This window comes from Mastigoproctus giganteus, chromosome 7 (genome assembly GCF_048544385.1).
Source record: "Mastigoproctus giganteus isolate SK-2022 chromosome 7, ASM4854438v1, whole genome shotgun sequence".
In the NCBI taxonomy this organism is placed as follows: Eukaryota; Metazoa; Arthropoda; class Arachnida; order Uropygi; family Thelyphonidae; genus Mastigoproctus; species Mastigoproctus giganteus.
Genome location: NC_143581.1, coordinates 221,880,196 through 221,901,539, shown reverse-complemented (window position 1 = coordinate 221,901,539; position 21,344 = coordinate 221,880,196). Strand labels below are relative to the sequence as shown.

General features: G+C 37.4%; 1 protein-coding gene across 3 annotated transcripts in view; it reads left to right on the top strand.

Annotated features, from left to right (window-relative positions):
- Positions 1–21,344, top strand: part of LOC150083714 (uncharacterized) — a 448,219-nt gene that overhangs the window by 393,590 nt on the left and 33,285 nt on the right. For all 3 annotated transcript variants that reach the window (XM_090378158.1, XM_090378157.1, XM_090378156.1), the window contains 3 exons: positions 1,872–1,982; positions 10,193–10,313; positions 20,467–20,512. In XM_090378158.1, coding sequence (XP_090234284.1) covers positions 1,872–1,982; positions 10,193–10,313; positions 20,467–20,512 — 278 coding nt within the window. The remainder of the gene's footprint in view (positions 1–1,871; positions 1,983–10,192; positions 10,314–20,466; positions 20,513–21,344) is intronic.

The window sequence follows — 21,344 nt, the reverse complement described above, 5'->3', positions numbered from 1 at the left end:
TGTGCTTTAGAAAAATATCACAAAGGCGTTTAAAACTGATTCTTATAATGGAACATATGATAACGATGAAAGTGTAGTGCATTTTAATGATTTGAATTCGTAACTAATACAATTTACGATGACCTTAAAAATGACATTTTAGGGAGATAAACAGCTTAGTTATACAACGAAAATTTCAACTTCCGAGATCTTGAAACGAATTACCAAAAAACAATGTGTTATTGGGTTCACATTATGATATTTTAACGATAGGATGGTCTCTCTCTGGAACTGATTAATATCGTAAAGTGGGGTACACTGTATTGTATAGCTACGCACGTGGTTTGGAATGAGGTATTTATGAATGGTTAACATTCATTATTTGCAATTAATGTTCATATTTTCAATTTTGTCGATACTTGATACTTGGGGAAAAAAAACTCGTAAACCCGGGAACTCGTAAAGTGAGAACTTCTTCTATAGAAGAAATGCTAATGAACATTAGAGGAAAGATCTAATAAACTAAGAGACCAAAATGAGACTATGACTACGAAGACGGACAGAAAACATTGAAGAAAGAGACGCAAGATTGGAAATGAGAAGACGGGCGAAATGCCGTAGAACTAATCAAATAAAAGTACCGGATGCGAATAATCAACAAGCTATAATTAATGTGGAAGAGCATGACATAAGAAATATGTGTTACAACTGTGAGTATTGAAATGTATTGGGTACATGAATTAAACATATCAAATAAATACACTAACTGCTGCCATGATGGAAAGGTTTCACTTGACCCATTGTCTGAGACACCTACTCTATTATGAGGGCTGCTTACAGGGGATAAACATGAAGCAAATAACTGCAGAGAACATATACGAGAGTACAACTCAGCAATCAATGGGCGCAGAAATTAAATCATTACCTGGAAATGGTCCATACTGTTTTAGAATACACAGCAAGATTTACCATTTGGTCTCACTGCTATATCCAAACGAGGCAAATAAGCCAGGATATGGACAACTTTATATTTTCGATTCTGCTGAAATAACAACAAAATGGCTTGAAAAACAATCAAACCAAGGGTGTATGGCCGAAGTAATGCAACAATTGGACAAGATGGTTAAGAGATTTTATATAATGCACCCACATCCAAAACGGAGGTTGCTGCAATATTTGTTGGCGAAGATGGAGAACCACCTGCAAATAGAGACATGCATATATCCCATAGGTGACTGCTGTAGAAGTATATCACCACTTAACAAGAATGGTGAAGACTGAAGGATCTAGATTAAACTATTTATGCCATAATCAGAAAAATGAAGTATGTTGTGCTGTGTACATCTATTATATGTATGTATGGGTAAAATGAGTAGGAGTGACAAATATGAAGGTATAGGTAAATTAAAAGTTAAAAAGGTTATATGGGAATCGCACCTTTGTGCACTAAGCAGCAGCAAAGGATACAAAAGTATATATTTAAGCTAGAAGTAAAAAAGTGAGAGACAAAGTGCTAACAGATGGAATTGTAATGAGCACAAAGTACCAAAATTAGTAGGAAATAGAAAAATTAAGGTGGAAGATAGGAAAAAAATGCGAAGAACCTAAAAGATGCATTGAATTATCTGAAATTAAAGGCTGAATTCCAAATAGCAGGAAAGAAGCTGTAACGGAGAGAAAATGTAGAAATGATTAATAAATTACAAAGAAATAGCAGGCATCAAATAGAAGGTGGAATATAATTTGATGTTAAAAAATCTAAAAATAGAGGGAGAAAAATAAAGGTTAAAATATTTTGTATGCCTTTGAAAGTAAAATTTATTCTGTATAAAATAACTTTTGAGTTTTACACTTTATATGGTTTCACTGGAACTGCTATATATATTATTTAGGTGATACCTTCAGAAACCGCTCATCTTCAGCCCAAAAAAGCATCTGAAGGAGAGGCCCGAGTGAAGTATAATTTTCGTGCACAGACACCAGTTGAACTGTCTCTATTCAAGGTGAGTGTAAAAGAAATCACCAGTTTACAGGATATCAGTTTATGCAGCAATTTTTTAAAATATGTAGTTGATGAGGACAACTGTGCTAAGATTATGCAAAGAATAATTTAAAATACAAAATAAAAAAAAACCTCTGTTGCTAGCACAGTGCAGAAAAGGCCAATGTGTGAATCCCATCTAAACAAATGAGGGAGGGGTTATGTTTTTAATTAATAATGTGGCTAAGTTAATAAGTCTCAGACAAGGGTTACACACACTGTCTCTTTCTCTCTGTCTGCACCCTACCTCAAAGACTCCAGTTTTTTATGCAGGAAAACTGACAATATGATGTGGGTAATTTATGAAGAAAATCTCTATCACCCGATGGCCTTAGTTCCTTTGGTGCTATAACAACATTTGAATAAACATAAAAATGAACTAAACCATCAGTTAATGATTTTAGTGGTCTGTTTCAAATTTTATTTAAACAAATACAATTTATTATTTCATTTAGCATGGAACTGTTTTAAACATGAAAAAACATTCTTTTGAACAATTTTATACCTTTGTGGTTTCAAGCTTAAGAATGCAGGTTATAGATATATATTTTGTCAACCTATTTTATATACATTGTTGCTGATAAAAAGCGTTATTTTTTTCTTGCAGAAAACTAATTATTTAATCAATGCCTGTTTTTGTCCATGGTTATGTTTGAAGATGTCTTACAGTATTTTTGCTATTTTTCAAAATAAAAAACACTAGCTTCAGTGTTAAATATATTTGCTTTTTTATTATCATAGGCACATAACAGTTAAAATATTGGCATCTGCAGTCATCTTCTCTCAAATCATCAGATTACTTTAATATATATATATATATATATATATATATATATATAAATTATAAATCTATGTATATTTTCAAATGGAATGTTCTGTACAGATGATGCCACAGTTATCTGTTATAAATTGAGAGTATTTAATCTGCCCACTAATTTATAAATCTTACATTACCAATAACTGTTGACAGGAGAGACGGCCTCTACAGGGATGTGGTACAGTTAAATAGAAAGGGTGCAAGAATATTTGCTGATGCTATTGAGGCAGTGTTAGGTGGATCGGAAAACTGCTAGCTTGGAGGTATACACAGACTAAAAGGTTAACAGTGACCACAGGCATAGGCAAAAGTGATTCTTGCACTGCTTCTATTAGAATGAGCAGCAGCCTGGAAAGTAAAGCAATGGAGATTTCCAGGACTGCTGGGAGTCATAGAGGAACAAATAAATACATGGGCTGTGTTAGGATAATTAAGAGCAAAAACAGGTGCAGGTATACTTGCATGTACACCAATGCTAGGAGTATAGTTAATAAAATTGATGAGCTTGAAGTACTAGTCAAGACATCAAACGTTGGGATATCAGAGACATGGTGTCACACAGACATAAGCAGTGCAGAATTGGAATTTGGGGAGTACAATGTGTACAGAAAGGATAGACAGGAGAGAAAGGGAGGAGGGGTTATGCTGTTAGTTAAGAGACACATAAAATCTAAGGAAGTGCATCCAATTGATGGTGGACAATGCAATGTTGAGCCTGTTTGGTGTGACATAAGCAGTGAGAAAGGAAAAAGGAGAGTAGGTGTGGGTTATAGGCCTAATGAATCTGATGAGTATAATGAGCAATTGTGCAGAAAAATAGAGTGGGCCAGTAAATCAGACTGTCTTATAATGGGGGATTTTAACTTTCCAGATAATGATTGGAACTTGTGGATTGGTCACTTACACACTACCAAGACTTTTGTGGATTTATTGGATGGCTGTTTTCTACAGCAACATGTTCGAGAAGCAACCAGAGGGAGTAATACTCTTGATCTGATTATTAGCAGTGATTATTCATGCATTAAGAATTTGCAGATAAAGGAACCACTGGGTGATAGTGATCACAATGTACTGATGTGGAAATTACTTAATGATGTAACTACCTTCAAGGGAAGGGCTTTTGCTTTCATAAAGGTGACTACAGGAGTCTCAGATAGTTTTTAAATTCTGTACAGTGGGATCAACTGACGTGTTACTAATATAGAATTCTAAATGGGAAGTCTTCAGGGACTTAATTTTGGAGGCTACTAGGCTTTCCATTCCAACTAAGAAATACTGTTCAAGGTTTAGGGCTAAATGGATGTCAGATGAACTAATGAGCTCCTGGCAGAGAAGAAAAATGTATCGGATGCATATAAAGTATCAGGTGACACAGAAGCCTATGGCAGATATAAACTAGTCTGTAATCAAGTCACAAAGGAGGTTAGGCAGGCGAAGGTAGATTATGAGAAAACCTTGGCAAAGGATGAAAACAAAACAGCAAAGGGTTCTTTACTTATGTAAACTCTAGAAAGAAAGGGATGAATCAGATTGGAACACTTAACATAGATGGGTTGACTATTGATGATCATGCTCAGGTAGCTGATAAACTGAATGAGTATTTTTCTTCTACATTCACACATGAGGAGTTATTCAATGAGGGGAGAGCAAAGTAGAGGAGAAATTGTTGAAGTTAAACGTAAAAAAGGCACCTGGGGCGGACAGGATCTATCCAATTATATTAAAGGCAGCAAAGGAAGTAAGCAAACCCGTGGCCATAATTATGAGAGCTTCCTTGGACTCATGGAAGGTCCCCATGGATTGGTGTGCAAATGTATCACCAATTCACAAAGGGGGTTCAAAAGATGACACAGGTAACTAAAGACATGTTAGTTTAACTTGTGTTCCGGGAAATATAATGGATGTTGTTATCTGGTTTTTACAAGCATTAGCAACTAAGGCTATATTGCTCCAGGGACATGCGGTGGTAATTCCCTGACCTTTCCGCATCCTCCATATTTGGTGGCTCACGGGCTCGAACCCCGGTTTAATCAAGAAGCATGTGCTACGCACTGCTGCTCCTGCCCACCTGGCCACAGAGGCGCCAGGAAATATAATGGAATCACTGGTTAAAGACACATTGTAGGATCATCTAGACAAGACTGCAGTAATAGTTAAGACACAGCATGGGTTTGTTAAAGGGAGGTCTTCTCTGACCAATTTGATTGGATACTATGATGTGGTCACAAAGGAACTGAATGCCAAAAATAATTTTGATATCATATACTTGGATTTCAGGAAAGCTTTTGATACTGTCGCACATGGAAGACTGCTGTACAAATTGGAAGTATAGCATTAAGAGTAAGTTGCTACAATGGATAAAGGGATGATTGAGTTGGAGACGACAGAGAGTGGTAATCAACAGACACTGCTCTTTGTGGACAAATGTTATAGTGGAATTCCCAGGGGTTTTGGGCCCATTGTTGTTTTGTATATTTATCAGTGATATTGATGAAGGTATATCAGGTTTAATGTCCAAGTTTTCAGATGATACAAAGTTGGCAAGGTTGTTAACAACAGTAAAGACAGTATGCCACTCCAACTGGATCTAGATAAGTTGGGCAAATGGGCTGAAAAGTGGCAACTGAAGTTTAACATTGACAAATGCAAAGTACTGCATATGGGTAGCAATAACCGAACAGAAATGTACTAACTGTATGGTACTACACTCAGGGAAGTGGAAAGTGAAAAAGACCTGGGGGTAATTGTGTAGTCAAATATGAAGTTCGCTGAGCAGTGCAGAGGGGCTGCCAGGGCAGGTCATGGAGTCTTGTCAATGATATCAAGGAATTTTCCTAACAGGGACGGGGAGATGATTATCCCATTATACAAGGCAATGGTCAAGCCATCCTAAAATGAGGCCTCCAGACCTGTACACAGTACAGGTCTGGAGGCCTCATTTTAGGAAGGATGTAGAGTAGCTAGAACAAGTACAAAGAAGGGCAACAAGATTGGTGAAGGGGAACAAAGGGGCGCTCTTACCAAGAAAGGCTTAAGTTCTGCAAATTGCAGCGCCTGGAGAGTAGACACCTGCAAGGTGATCTGATTGAGGTGTATAAGGCCTTGAATGGCTTGAGTAAGCTGAATGCTGCTGATGGGATTCTTCCTCTTGCTCAGATTAAGAACCTGAGGGGGCACAGATTCAAATTGAGGAAAGACAGTTGTATAATAGATGTGCAGAAATTTGCCTTTAGCCAGCTTATAGTTGATTGGTTGAACAGACTACCATCTTTTGTTGTGGAAGTTGATAGCCTAAATAAATTTAAGGCTGAGCTGGACAAGCATTTGAAACTAATGGAGGGGTGAGATGGGAGGGTTTTATTATTTTTTTGTCTGATGCTGCATAAGCTTCCTTTCTTACATCGTATGCTTCTGCTAATGCTTGGGTGTGCCTTGAGATTAATAAAACCTCCATTGAGTTCACTGGAAAGAAGTCTTGTGTGCTAGTACCCAGGTATAATTACTTGAGTGAAAAAAAAAAGGTTGGGAACTGGTCCCCTGGATCAGTGATTTTCCAACCTGGGTTTCTCCCCCCCCCCCCCAGCTTTATATTTCAGGTGGAAGCCACAATCTACTTTTATATTTATTTATTCACATATTTCTCACCCACTGAGACATGCAGACCCTAAAAGTATATTTGAGGTAGAAGCCATGGACAACAAAAAATATTAAAACTATACATGTAAATATATTAACTATTTTTTTAAATACAGTGATGCATATGTATATCTCCCATCACTGTTAAATTGAATTAACTACCCCAGAAAAGCTCTGTTTTATTGTCAAGGCCTGCAGACCACTTTCATACATTATGCAGACACAGGTTGGGAAATACTACTCTAGAGGATCAAGATTGTATTCAAATAGGAAGGACTATGCAACTTCTTAGAGATAAGTTAAATATACTTTTTTATTCATTCAGCACTTGGGAACTCAGATGTCACAGTAAAAATTATATGTATAGTCTGTCTTTAGTTGCTAAGTTGTTATGGTGAGTCACATTTACACTGTCAAAAAAATTTCAGTCCTTTCATTTGATATAGTCCAGTATGGATTCCTCAGGAACAGGTGTTAAAATTAAATACCAGTAGAGAACTCTATTAGTTTTAGAACAAAAACTAACATTGTAGTTCAGATGTGGTGATGGTGGCATATGTGATGATGTTTTTAGGGATGGACAACCAAGAGCATTATACTTCATTTGGTATGAAGTGGTTAGTGTAATATTATGTTACATCACTGTAATACTAAAACAGATACTCTGTAGCTGAGTGGTCAGGGGCGGGAGTGCAGTAACACACACTCTTTGAGTACAATAGGGTTCAAGTCCCTGATTATTAAATATGGTCGATCTGCCAAACTGCACTGGACCAGCATAGCAGATTATGGTCCATTTTCTTCATGAATTGTTAAGGAGGCTTCCATTCTGCAGTGGATTGATAATGGCTGCAGTTTGCTTTTTTTTTTTTTTTTTTAATACTAAAACAGATATCAAAATGGATTATCACACCACTTAGTCATTTATTTTATTATTTTTTTATTTTTTGCTAGAGTATCATATTCTATTTGGGGTTGTATATAGATTTTCCATTCTTCACTGAAGTTCACAGTGAAAGAGTGTCAAATTTGACTATGAGTGCTAAGGCTATTTGACATAGCTAGTAAACTGAGTCTGTTTTTACAAACTATCTATTAGTTATCTAACTACACTGCTGTGCAAAACTTAAGGACCAGTCAGGTTTTGACCTGTAGTTTCTCATAGGAGTGGCCTGGATATGGGAAAAAGCATATCAAAGAAACCTCATGAGGTACAGAAATGATGAAGGAAACAACAACAACAAAAAAAATGGTACAGAGGGACTTTATTCAAAAATGGCAACGTAGCACTGGTTGCCATGATACAGATGCATCACTGCCAAAGATGGAACAAAGGGAACAGGTGGTCTTCAGTATAAGATATGGCCACCCGTAATGTCGATACTTAGAACAATTTTGTTGATAAGTTCTTGTAGTAACATTATCCATTCCTCTGTCAGTGCCATCATCAGCTGGTGAACATTTTCTGGTGGGTGTGGACATGCCACTAGGCATCTCCCAAGAGCATCCTATATTTGTTCGATGCGATTTAGATCGAGGGAACAGGCAGGCAAATCCATATGAACAGTGTCCTCAATGTCCTTTCCAACAGCTGCAGTGCGATGGGGTGTAGCATTATTATCCATAAACACGAACTCGGAGCCAATGGCACCTCGGAACAGACACACGTGGGGAAGGATTACCTCAGTACAGTAGCGTGCACTGGTTACAGTACCACCTTCTAGTATCTGGAGTTGTGTACGTCCATCCAAGATAACTCCTTCCCAGATGAGAACACCTTGACCGCCATATCAATCCCTTTCAGTGATGTTTGTGGGGTGATACCTCTGGTAAAATATTTAAATTCTGGTTTGGCAGGTTCTGTGGAGTGATACCATGTGCCAACATCCAGCCAGATTAGCTGATTTCCAGAATTGCTGCTGAGACTGAAAGTAAAGTAAAGAGTACCTTACTCCACTGCGCTGCTCCCCAGTCCTTGTGTTTGATGCACCACTGTAAACGGTGTCTCCGATGGGCAGGTGTTAAAGGGACACAGTGTACTGGCTGTCGGGCAAACAGTCCACCTTTGTGGAGTCACCTGACTACAGTAAACCCCGATATCCTGCATCCTGTGCTCTTGTGCAGCTGGTTTGCAATAGATCCCGCTGTTTGGTGTCAGTCCCTCTTAGCCTGTAGGAGTATATAGCAGTCTTCGTTGGGCATTGTTTTTCATGGATGACCACCACTGGTCCTTCAAACAGCTGTACCTGTGGTTCTGAAGGCCGACCATGCACGTGAGATGATGCTATGAGCAATACCGAACTCTGCAGCTACACTCCTTGCACTTCAAACTTCCCAATTATTCGACCCCAGGTAAAGTCATCCAGATGTTGTCTACTGGCCATTTTGTTGTCTGTAGCACTGTATGAAACCAATTGAACGTCTGTAACAATCGTGCTCACCATTCGGTAATTTGCACATAACTGCTACTTTTATCTGTTTATGTGAGCCCTCTTATCACGATTCAGATTTTTGCATGTGCACCAGCTTTCTACTGACTGGCCACAGTTATGCAAATCACCACAGGCTGTTTCGTTTGATTTTGTGGTTGTAACCTTTAGAAATAGTGTTGGTCCTAAAGTTTTGTGCACCAGCTTATATGATCATGATTAATTAATATCATAGAATGTTGTATTTAAAGCAAATGAATAATGAATAAGTAAAGAAAATAACAAAAGCTTATATGTTTCAAACCTTAATCTAAGTAATTTAATTAACTTGAAAAATGAAAATAAAAATTTAATTAAAATTGATAAGATCCTCTTTGAGAAAAGCATGCAATTTTTGTATCAGTTCATCAACACTAATAAAATGAAATAAAACACACTTGATAATTGAGACTAACTGCTCATCACGCATAACAAGTTGCATTAATAAAGAGTTGACAAATCATCCAAATGTCAAATACATTAAAGAGATAAGGCTTCATTAACAAGTTTTTCTGAAATTCTGTAATATTTTTTTTTTAATAAATATATAAGTTGAAACATTCGAACCTAAAAGGGCATCAAGCTTGGTATAAAACCCAAAACCTAACTAGGTAAAAGTTCTTTTGGTCTTATTTTTTTCCAGCCAAGTTCCATATTTTTTTTTTCTTTTTTTTTTATCACTCTTGAAATTATTTTTGGTTGTAAATATATGAAACATTTTGATACTCATGAGTGTTTCTTATGCTACTGCCTTATCTTATATGCTAACTGTGACTAGCTGCTCCATCACAAACGACTAGTTATCTGAATAGAGGGCTCAATAAATCACCTATTTAACAACAGATGCACAAACTAGACTAAGTCCACAGTAGCACACTCCTGTTACTGCTCCACTAAACAACTTGGTGTGCATTTACCAGTGGATAATATACCTTCCAGCTGAGTCAGGGAAGCAGGTAGTAGAAAAGAAAAAATAGTGAAATTTTCTTATAAAGAATTATTACAAAACCCTCTATTTTGGATAGTGACTTTGTTAATCTTCTTGGTACAATATCAAATAAACAAAACAAGATAAGAAAGCCTACTGAGGGCTAGATTTTTTTTTTTTCCTTCAGTAATTGCAACATATTTTGGAAATAAGACAAATGATTTTTATCCAGCCAAAATTTAAATAGCATTAAGTCTTTTACTACATCGAGAGTGAGTCAAAAATTGTTATAATCTGTGTAAATTTATCTCACCTTGAATTAGGGCGAGACAGTTATTCTAATTCGAAGAGTCGATAAAAACTGGTACGAAGGTAGGATAGGAATAAAACGAGGAATATTCCCATCATCATACATTGAAGTAATAACAGAACCAGGAGAAAATGGTAGGTTCACAATTTTGTAAAATATCTTTTGACCATTGAACTTAACATAAACTAATATGCAGTTATTTATATATACAGCCACTCCCCGACTTATGTAATACTCAACTTATGGAAATTTAACTTTAGTAGTAGTAGTAGTGGCATGTGATGCAAGAAAGCAACTGTATGAGCTTATGCAGAATCAGCCAAAAAAATCACACCATTCCCTCCAAATTCCTGTCAAGTTCCTCTTTAAATTTATTTAACCTATCAACTTCCACGACAGATGGAAGTTTGTTCCAGCAATTAACCACCTGCTGGCTAAAGGAAAATTTCCGCACATCTATTCTACATCTGTCTTTTCTTAATTTGAATTTATGCCCCCTTAGGCTCGTAATCTGAACAAGTGAAAGGATCCCATCAGAATTCAGCGTGCGCAACCCATTCAAGGCCTTATACACCTCAATCATGGTTTTGGCGCATTATAGCCTTAGTTGCTAATGCGCCAATAAAACCCAAGAACCAACTAACACCTCGATCAGATCTCCGCGCAGATGCCTAGTCTCCAGCCACTGCAATTTGCAGAACTTAAGCCTCTCTTGGTAAGAGGATCCCTTCATTCCCCTTACCAATCTTGTTGCCCTTCTGTGTACATGCTCAAGCAGATCTACATCCTTCCTAAAATGTGGCCTCCAGACCTGAACGCAGTACTCAAGGCATGGCCTGACCATTGCCTTATACAGAGGGACAATCACCTCCTTTTCCCTGCTAGCAAAATTCCTATATATCGTTGACAAAACCCCATGACCTGCCCTGGCAGCCTGTCTGCATTGCTCAGAAAACTTCTATCTGACTGCACAATTACTCCCAGGTCTTTTTCATTTTCTACCACCTTAAGTGTAGTACCACATAGTTGGTACGTTTCTCTGGGGTTACTTCTACCCATATGCAGTACTTTGCATTTGTCAAGGTTAAACTTCAGTTGCCACTTCTTAGCCCATCTGCCCAAATTATCTAGATCCTGTTGCAGTAACACACTGCCATTACTGTCATTAACAACCCTGCCAACCTTTGTATCATCTGCAAACTTTGACACTAAGCCTGATATACCTTCATCAATATCATTGATAAATATACAAAACAACAGAAGACCCAACACCAAACCTGTAGGACTCCACTAATAACATTAGTTCACGAAGAGCAGCACCCATTAATTACCACCCTATATATATATATATATAGGTTGCTATTTTGCTTGCAATCCTTGCTGTTGGCAGGCCAGTTTTCTAAGTTATGTGACAACATCCTTATTTTGTAATTACTTATTTCTTATTATGAATATTTTATTAGTTATTTTCTATTTCACTTCTATCACTCTTTATCTCCCTCACTTTCTTTCTTTTTTTTGCTTTATATATATATATATATATATATAAAGCATTTTCATAAACTACTCAAAAATGATAAATGTTGATGACTGTGTTGCACACAATTTTTTTACAGACTTGCGCTGCTATATGGCTTATAATTAAACATGAACGTTTCCCCCCTACAATAAAATTTGAATTAAAATATCAACTTTTACTTTACTGTTTTTGTTTCATAAATTATTTTAATTTTCTAATAACTTTCATTTTCTACATTTAGAAATAGTTTAGCAAGAAATAAACTTTTATTTCTAAAATTTCTACATTTTAGAAGTACAAGTTCTACATTTAGATTAAAATGTTTACATTTTACTCAGATTTATTTTATATGGGAGATTCATAAATAAATATCAGTTGGTTCAATCCAATCAGTTACAATGGAATAAAGAAATCATTCTTTCATGACTTATGAAGCAGTTCATAGCCACGGCCTCTCATGAGGGATCTATGGGGTGATCAGAAAAACACTGCCTAATTTTTAAAAAAAGGTATTGGACATTAAGAGTTTAATTGATTAAACTCTTAATGTATTGTTTAATTGATTAACAAGCAATGTTTGTTAGACAATTTTATACCATTCACCAGCTTTGTCAACAGCCTTTCTCAAACTGACCTCTAAACATGAAAGTCTACAAGTAATTTCATTGTCAATCACTTCCTTTTTATTTCCTCCAGTTTTATGAAGAGTGCTTGGGTTTTCTGTAATAAACTTTCTTTTTTTTTTTTTTTTTTTTTTTGGACCACTTATAAAGAAGGGTTTACTTTTGGACCCGAAAGTAAAAAAGGCCTCTCTGTCGGCCTGTAACTCTATCATTTAGGAAAATTAATGAATAAGATCATTTCTTCACATTTGAGCAGAGCATGATTTAAAAAAAAAAAAAAAAAACCTTATTAAAGTATTTTTCCTGAATTTATCATATCTTGTAAAATGTATGAGCAAAAAATTCTGTTACATCCTATGACACACTGTCACTTTGGGATGGCTTTGGCTTTTGTCCATTGTTACTTGCTGTTGTTATGTTGTTATTTGGTTTTTAGGAGCATTAGCAACTAAGGCCATATTGCTCCGGGATATGCGGTGGTCATTCCCTGAATGACCTTTCCGCATCCTCCGTATTTGGTGGTGACGGGCTCGAACCCCGGTCTAATCAAGAAGCGTGTGCTACGCACTGCTGCTCCTTCCCACCTGGCTACGGAGGCGCCATTGTTACTTGCAGATTACGATTATGTGGTTCTCTAATAATGCTGTTGTGTGTGTTAACATAGTCTCCAGTGTTAAAAATGGCTTCATCTGGCTAAATAATGTTCTTGTTACTTCAGCACCTACCTAAGCATGTTTGGAAAATTTCTTTCTTTGATTATAACCATCCATGCATGTACTGTAGATTATGTAGTTTCTGTGGTTTCACTTTAGTTGTGTTTCAAACATTTCGGTATAAAATGGTAAGTCAGTCCAATTCTCTCTTTCTGTAATGTATTTCATACAACTTTATTTAAAAAAAAACAAAAAAAACACCTTAATGTTCTCGTACAATGCTTCTGTGTCAGATGAGAACATCCATTACTGTTTTCTTTGTTATCCATAGATCCCATTTTTTTTGCAGTCTTTAAATGGTTTTAGAATTGAATGTTACATTTCTTCCTCACTAAGCTTGCCACTATCTCTGAACAGTTATAATTAACCCTCATATCTAATTGCAGTCTTTACTGCTGATGTGCAGTTGCCCAGCCATTGTTCACCTTAAAACAAAGCAAAAATTTAGTACAGCATGTTAAACGGTATCAAGTTCTCTAATAAAAAATAAATAAACTACAGCATATTAAATTGTATCAAGTTCTCTAATAAATATTAACATTAGCATTAGTAGAGGCATATGATGCAAGAAAGCAAGCTTATGCATCATCAGCCAAAAAAAAAAAAAAAAAAAAAAAAAAATTCCACTTCACCCCTCCTCCGTTCGTTCGAAATACCTGTCCGGCTGAGCCTTAAATTTATTTAGGCTATCAACGTCCACAACAAGGGATGAAAGTCTGTTACACCAACCAACTACCTGCTGGCTAAAGGCAAATTCCGCACATCTATCCTACATCTGTCTTTTCTCAATTTGAATTTATACCCTCTCAGGTGATTATTCTGAGCAAGAGGCTGTATCCCATCAGCATTGAGCATGCTCAAACCATTCAAGGCTTTATACACCTATATCAGATCACCTCGCCGGTGCCTAGTCTCCAGACACTGTAATTTGCAAAACTTAAGCCTTTCTTCATAAGAGCAACCCTTTGTTCCATTCACTAATCTTGTTACCCTTCTCTGTACTTGTTCCAGCAGCTACACATCCTTCTTGAAATGAAGCCTCCAGACCTGTATACAGTACTCAAGGTGTGGCCTGACCATTGCCTTATACAGTGGAATAATCACCCCCTTATCCCTGCTAGAAAAATTCCTGTATATAATTGACAAGACACCATGAGCTACTCTTGCAGCCCGTCTGCATTGGCACCTCCGTAGCCAGGTGGGAAGGAGCAGCAGTGCGTACCACATGCTTCTTGATTAGACTGGGGTTCAAGCCTGTCACCACCAAATACGGAGGATGCGGAAAGGTCACAGAATGACCACCGCACTGGAGCAATACGGCCTTAGTTGCTAATGCTCCTAAAAAAAAACCAAATAACAAACAACAAACGTCTGCACTGCTCAGAGAACTTCATAGCTGCCTGCACAATTACCCCCAGGTCCTTTTCATTCTCTACCACTGTCAGTGTAGTATCACAGAGTTGATACGTTGCCCTGGGGTTGCTGTTTCCCATATGTAGTACTTAACATTTGTCAATGTTAAACTTCATTTGCCACCGCTCAGCCCATCTGGTCAACCTTACCAGATCCTGTTGCAGCAGCATAGCATCAGTAGTGTCTTTAACAACCCTGCCAACTTTGTATCGTCTGCAAACTTGGACATTAAGCTTGATATACCATCATCAATATTATTTATCAACAATAATTGACCCAACACTGAACCCTGAGGGACTCCACTAATAACATTAGTCCACAATAAGCAGTGTCCATTGATTACCACTCTGTCTTCTCCCCCTCAACCACCCCTTTATCTATAGCAGCAATTTGCCTCCAATGCCACACTGTTCCAATTTGTGCAGCAGTCTTCCATTTGCAACAGTATCAAAAGCCTTTCTAAGATCCAAGTATATAATATCAAAGTTATTCCCTGCATCCAGTTCTTTTGTGACTGCATCATAGTATCCAATCAAATTGGTCAGACAAGACTTCTCCTTAACAAAACCATGCTGTGTCCGAGCTATAACTGAAGTCTTGTCTAGATGATCCTGCAGTGCTTCTTTAACCAGTGCCTCCATTAATTTTCCTGGAACAGAAGTTAAACTCACAGGTCTATAATTACTTGTGTCAGCCTTTGATCCTCCTTTGTGAATTGGGGTCACATTTGCACATCTCCAGTCTATGGGTACCTCCCCTGAGTCCAAGGAAGTTAGCATTAGCATTAGCATTAGTAGAGGCATTTGATGCAAGAAAGCAAGCTTATGCAGCATCAGCCAAAAAAAAAAAAAAAAAAAAAAAACCCACTTCCACTTCACCCCTCTGTTCGTTCAAAATACCTGTCCAGCTGAGCCTTAAACTTATTTAGGCTATCAACCTCCACCACAAGGGATGGCAGTCTGTTCCACCAACCAACCACCCGCTGGCTAAAGGCAAATTTCCGCACGTCTATCCTACATCTGTCTTTCCTCAATTTGAATTTATGCCCTCTCAGGTGATTTTTCTGAGCTAGAGGAAGAATCCCATCAGCATTGAGCATGCTTAAACCATTCAAGGCTTTATACACCTCTATCAGATCACCTCGCTGGTGCCTAGTCTCCAGACACTGTAATTTGCAAAACTTAAGCCTTTCTTCGTAAGAGCACCCCTTTGTTCCATTCACTAATCTTGTTGCCCTTCTCTGTACTCGTTCCAGCAGCTCTACATCCTTCTTGAAATGAGGCCTCCAGACCTGTATACAGTACTCTAGGTGTGGCCTGACCATTGCCTTATACAATGGAATAATCACCTCCTTATCCCTGCTGGAAAAATTCCTGTATATCATTGACAATACTCCATGAGCTACTCTTGCAGCCCGTCTGCACTGCTCAGAGAACTTCATATCTGCCTGCACAATCACCCCCAAGTCCCTTTCATTCTCTACCACTGTCAGTGTAGTACCACAGAGTTGATACGTTGCTCTGGGGTTGCTTTTTCCCATGTGTAGTACTTTACATTTGTCAATGTTAAACTTCATTTGCCACCTCTCAGCCCATCTGCTCAACCTTTCCAGATCCTGTTGCAGCAGCATAGTGTCAGTAGTGTCCTTGACAACCCTGCCAACCTTTGTATCATCTGCAAACTTGGACATTAAGCTTGATATACCATCATCAATATCATTTATAAATACAGAAAACAATAATGGACCCAACACTGAGCCCTGAGGGACTCCACTAATAACATTAGTCCACGATGAGCAGTGTCCATTGATTACCACTCTCTGTCTTCTCCCCCTCAACCACCCCTTTATCCATAGCAGCAATTTGCCTCCAATGTCACACTGCTCCAATTTGTGTAGCAGTCTTCCATGTGCAACAGTATTGTGCAGCAGTCTTCCATGTGCAACAACATTAAAAGTTCTTATAATTATAGCTCAGAGTTTGCTTACTTCCTTTGCTGCCTCCTTTAATATAACTGGATAGATCCCATCCACCCCAGGTGCCTTTCTTTTGTTTATCTTCAACAATTTCTCCTCCACTTTACTCTCAGTTATTTCAAGATTATCTAGCTTACTGATAGAGTTAAATACACCTCTGGCATTTCCCTCGCTGAATAACTCCTCATGTGTGAATGTCGATGCAAAATATTTATTTAGTTTGTTAGCTACCTGAGCAGGATCATCAACAGTTGAACCATCGATATCATGTGGACCAATCTGATTCATCCTATTCCTTCTAGAGTTTACATAAGTAAAGAACTCCTTGCTGTTTTTCTTTGCATTCCTTGCCAAAGATTTCTCGTAATCTGCCTTTGCCTACCTAACCTCCTTTGTAATTTGGTTACAGATCAACTTGTATCTATCATAGGCTTCTGCGTCACTTGTTAATTTATATCTATACCATGCATTTTTCTTCTCTGTAATATGTCTCATTAGTTCATCTGATATCCATTTAGGCCTAAATCTTGAACAATATTTTTTAGTTGGTCCCACTGTATAGAATTTAAATACTGTCTGAGTCCATCGTAGTTGCCTTTACGAAAGCAATAACCCTTCCCTTTACCCCTGATGGTAGTTACCTCTTGGAGTAAATCCCACTTCAGCACACTGTGATCACTGCCACCTAGTGGTTCTTTTATCTCCAGATTCTTAATGCATAAAGAATCATTACTGATAATCAAATCAAGAGTATTACCCCCTCTAGTTGCCACCCGAACATGCTGATGTAGAAAACAATCATCCAATAAATCCACAAAAGCCTTGCTAGTGTGTGAGTGACCAACCCACAAATTCCAGTCAATATCTGGGAAATTAAAATCCCCCATTATAAGACTCTCTGATTTACGCCCACTCTATTTCCCTGTACAGTTTCTTATTATACTCATCAGAGTCATTAGGCCTATAGCACACTCCTACTCTCAATTTTGATCTTCCAATGCTTATGTCACACCAAACTGACTCGACACTGCACTGTCCAGTGATGTCGACTGGCTTCACTTCCTTGGATTTTGTGTTTCTTAACTAATAGCATAACCCCTCCTCCCTTACTATCCTATCTATCCTTTCTGTAGACGTTGTACTCCCCAAATTCCAGTTCTGCATTCCTTATATCTGTGTGACACCATGTCTCTGATATCCCAACGATATCCGCCTTCAATGCTTGAAGCAATACCTCAAATTCATCAAATTTATTTACCAAACTTCTAGCATTGGTGTACGCGCAAGTATACATGCACCTGTTCCTATTCTTAGCTACCCTAACACAGCCCATGTATTTTCTTGTACCGCAATGACTCCCAGCAGTCTCTGAAATATCCTGCATCTTGTTTTCCAGGCTTCTGCTCATTCCAATAGAAGCAGTGCAAGAATCACTTTCATCTTTGCCAGTGGCTACTGTTAATCTATTAGTACTTATATCCCTCCCCCCAAGCTAGCAGTTTTCCGACCCACTTAACACTGCCTCGATAGCTTCAGCAAATATTCTTGCACCCATTCTATTTAAGTGTATCCCATCCCTGTAGAAGCAGTCTCTCCGGTTAACAAGTACAGACCAAGCTGAAAAAAATTTTACCCCTTGAGCCTTGCATAATCTTTCCAGAGCCGAATTGATCGACAAGGCTCTCATCATATACTCCCTCCTATCATGTCTGGGCAGAATTGCAGACACTTTCAAATTCAACCCTAATTCTTGGCTTTTGTTCAACAGTGACCTGTACTTGTTAAGTAATTCTGCCGGTCTCCTACTCTTAATATTATTAGTGCCAACGTGTACAACTATATCACCTTTTGTGCCCTTAAAAGATGATATCCGCTCTACAACGTCATCAACCTTTGCCCCTGGCAGACATACCTTGGTCCTGTTCTACCTATCCTTTTTACAAAGCATGTTCCCCATTTCCCTGACAATAGAGTCACCAACAACTACTAGTTCCTGTGGGACCAGCGCATTCTGCCTTGGGGGTTGCCGCTGTGTTGCGTGATGACCAAGTGCAAGCTCTGGCATTGATGTGGGCAGCTGAGAGCTTGATGGGTTGTTGCCTGATTTTGTTACACTCCTTGCATCGTGCACACACAAAGACATCCCCCATGGCAATATCATGTCCCGTACCTGATTACTCCACAAACATCATGCAAGCAGTGCATTTCAAAAGACTGTGATTCAGAGAGCAACTCCCATTACTTGAGTCTTTTGCTTTGCTGCTCTGGTCTGAGTCATGATTTCGATTTAATTTCAATAAAATTTCAATTTCAGTACAAAATTATAACCCTAAACTTGTATCCCAACACAGTTATAACGCTATATATATTTTTTTCAGTATCAAGTATTTTCTACGAGTTCCATTTATATAATAAACATCTATTTGACTTTTAGACTCTCTACAGAGCATTTGTAAGTGTTAGTAGAAACTTTTATATTGCTCAGTATACCATTGTGAAAAAAACTGTCCTTTCTCATGTATACCTTTGTTTGATCTCTAACAATAAAATAGAGACAAGTTTTATCAATAATAACATGTACTTCTAAGTACCAATAGGTCTGAAGAGTATTTCACAGGAAAAAAGCAAAATTTCATTTTACAAACAAACAGGTCATTTTTCTCTCTAACTTGAGTAATCAGGAGCAGAGATGGAAGGATGAAGAAGAGTGAAACCTTTTGTTTTAAAATAAGGACTATGTTTATTTTATATGAACATTCAGATTTCATATAGTTAACTGCAAATTAATAAATAAATTATTTATTAATTTATTACTTAGCATATTTATTAATTAGCATTATTAAGACCTCTGCTTATATATATATATTGTAGTATACAATGTATTATTTTTATCCTAGTGATGTGGAAATCCTAGTAATGTGTTATCTAGCAAATAGTATACAGACAAACACACTTCCTGTTCTTTGATGGTGTGCCCCACCTGCTTGATGTTTCTGTCTACATTTTTTTTTTTTTTTTTTTTTTTTTTTAAATTCATTTAATTTACATTACTTTGGAAATGTTGAAAATGGTGATCTCCAGTTCCCAATATTCATCAGACCTAAAAATGTTGCCATACGATATTTAGGCTCTTGTGCAAGTTGTGTGTGTTTTTCAATTCTTGATACTGATAATACATATCTGAGCTCTTCACATATAATTAATATTCAGTGGTGCACCTCAAGAGATTTGATCAGGTGGGGATGATCCTCATCTCTCAGTAATGTTTGATCACAATTGCTGAAGTAGTAAGTTAAAGTCACTATAAACAGTAAGATAATATACATATTGCATTTTATTTCAGGTGTTATTGAAGTTATCAAAAACATGCCTCAGGAGTTAAAAACGTTTATACTATATTCAAGAAGTGTTTATGAAAACTTCACCAGAATTGGATTTAAAACTCTTCCACAGACCAACTAAGCATGCTCATAAAATAGTGCTAATCTAATATTTTATTCTTGAGTGAATGTCCAGAACATACTCCATGTATGTGAGGAGGAGATATGTAATTAGAGTTTAGCCTGGAAATCTCTCCAAGTGGTACACCTCAAGAGATTTGATCAGTTGGGGATGATCCTCATCTCTCAGTAATGTTTGATCACTATTGCTGAAATAAAGTAAATTAAAGTCATATACAGCTGATACAACATAAAGTAGGGATGATACAACATAAAGCAAGGGATGATACAACATAAAGCAAGAAAAATTACAGCTAACATATACCACCATATTTTAGGCAGTTGAGAAATGATGCCATTCATGTACGCATATATGCTGGTAGCAGACATTTTTGGTTCATGTTTTCTAAATAAAGATATAGCATATCAAAGTATTTATACAAAATTTATATATAGCATATATAAATTTTGACTCACCCTGTGTATAATATTTACTAAATAGTACATTTCTTTATACTGTGGTTTGTGATAAAAAGAATACCGTTTGCTGTATTTTATGTATATGTTCTGTGTTGAATTATATTTTATTTATTAATATTTACAGTTGGCATCAGAGCTGTATCTCCAAAACCCCCTGCCAGTCCTGTTTTGTAAGTAATCAGATAAATATGATTATTTGTAGTATCCAATTTGAACAGTCAGTTGTGTTATTTCCAGTGTATACCTATATATATTTAAATTATATCCTTAATTTTATAATTGCAGTGTTAGGTGGGTCAAAAAACTGCTAGATTGGGGGGGGGGATACAAGGACTAATAGATTAACAGTAGCCACTAGCAGAGGCGAAAGTGATTCTTGCACTGCTTCTATTGGAATGAGCAGAAGCCTGGAAAACAAGATGCAGGATATTTCAGAGACTGCTGGGAGTCATTGTGGTACAAGTAAACACATGGGTTGTGTTAGGGTAGCTAAGAATAGAAACAGGTGCATGTATACTTGCATGTACACCAATGCTAGGAGTTTGGTAAATAAATTTGATGAATTTTAGATATTGCTCCAAGCATCAAAGGCAGATATTGTTGGGATATCAGAGGCGTGGTGTCACACAGATATAAGTAATGCAGAACTGGAATTTGAGGAGTAGAACGTCTACAGAAAGGATAGATAGGATAATAAGGGAGGAGGGGTTATGCTATTAGTTAAGAAACACAAAATCCAAGGAAGTGAAGCCAGTCGACATCGCTGGACAGTGCAGTGTCGAGTCAGTTTGGTGTGACATAAGCATTGGAAGATCAAAATTGAGAGTAGGAGTGTGCTATAGGCCTAATGACTCTGATGAGTATAATAAGAAACTGTACAGGGAAATAGAGTGGGCCAGTAAATCTGAGAGTCTTATAATGGGGGATTTTAATTTCCCAGATATTGACTGGAATTTGTGGGTTGGTCACTCACACACTAGCAAGGCTTTTGTGGATTTATTG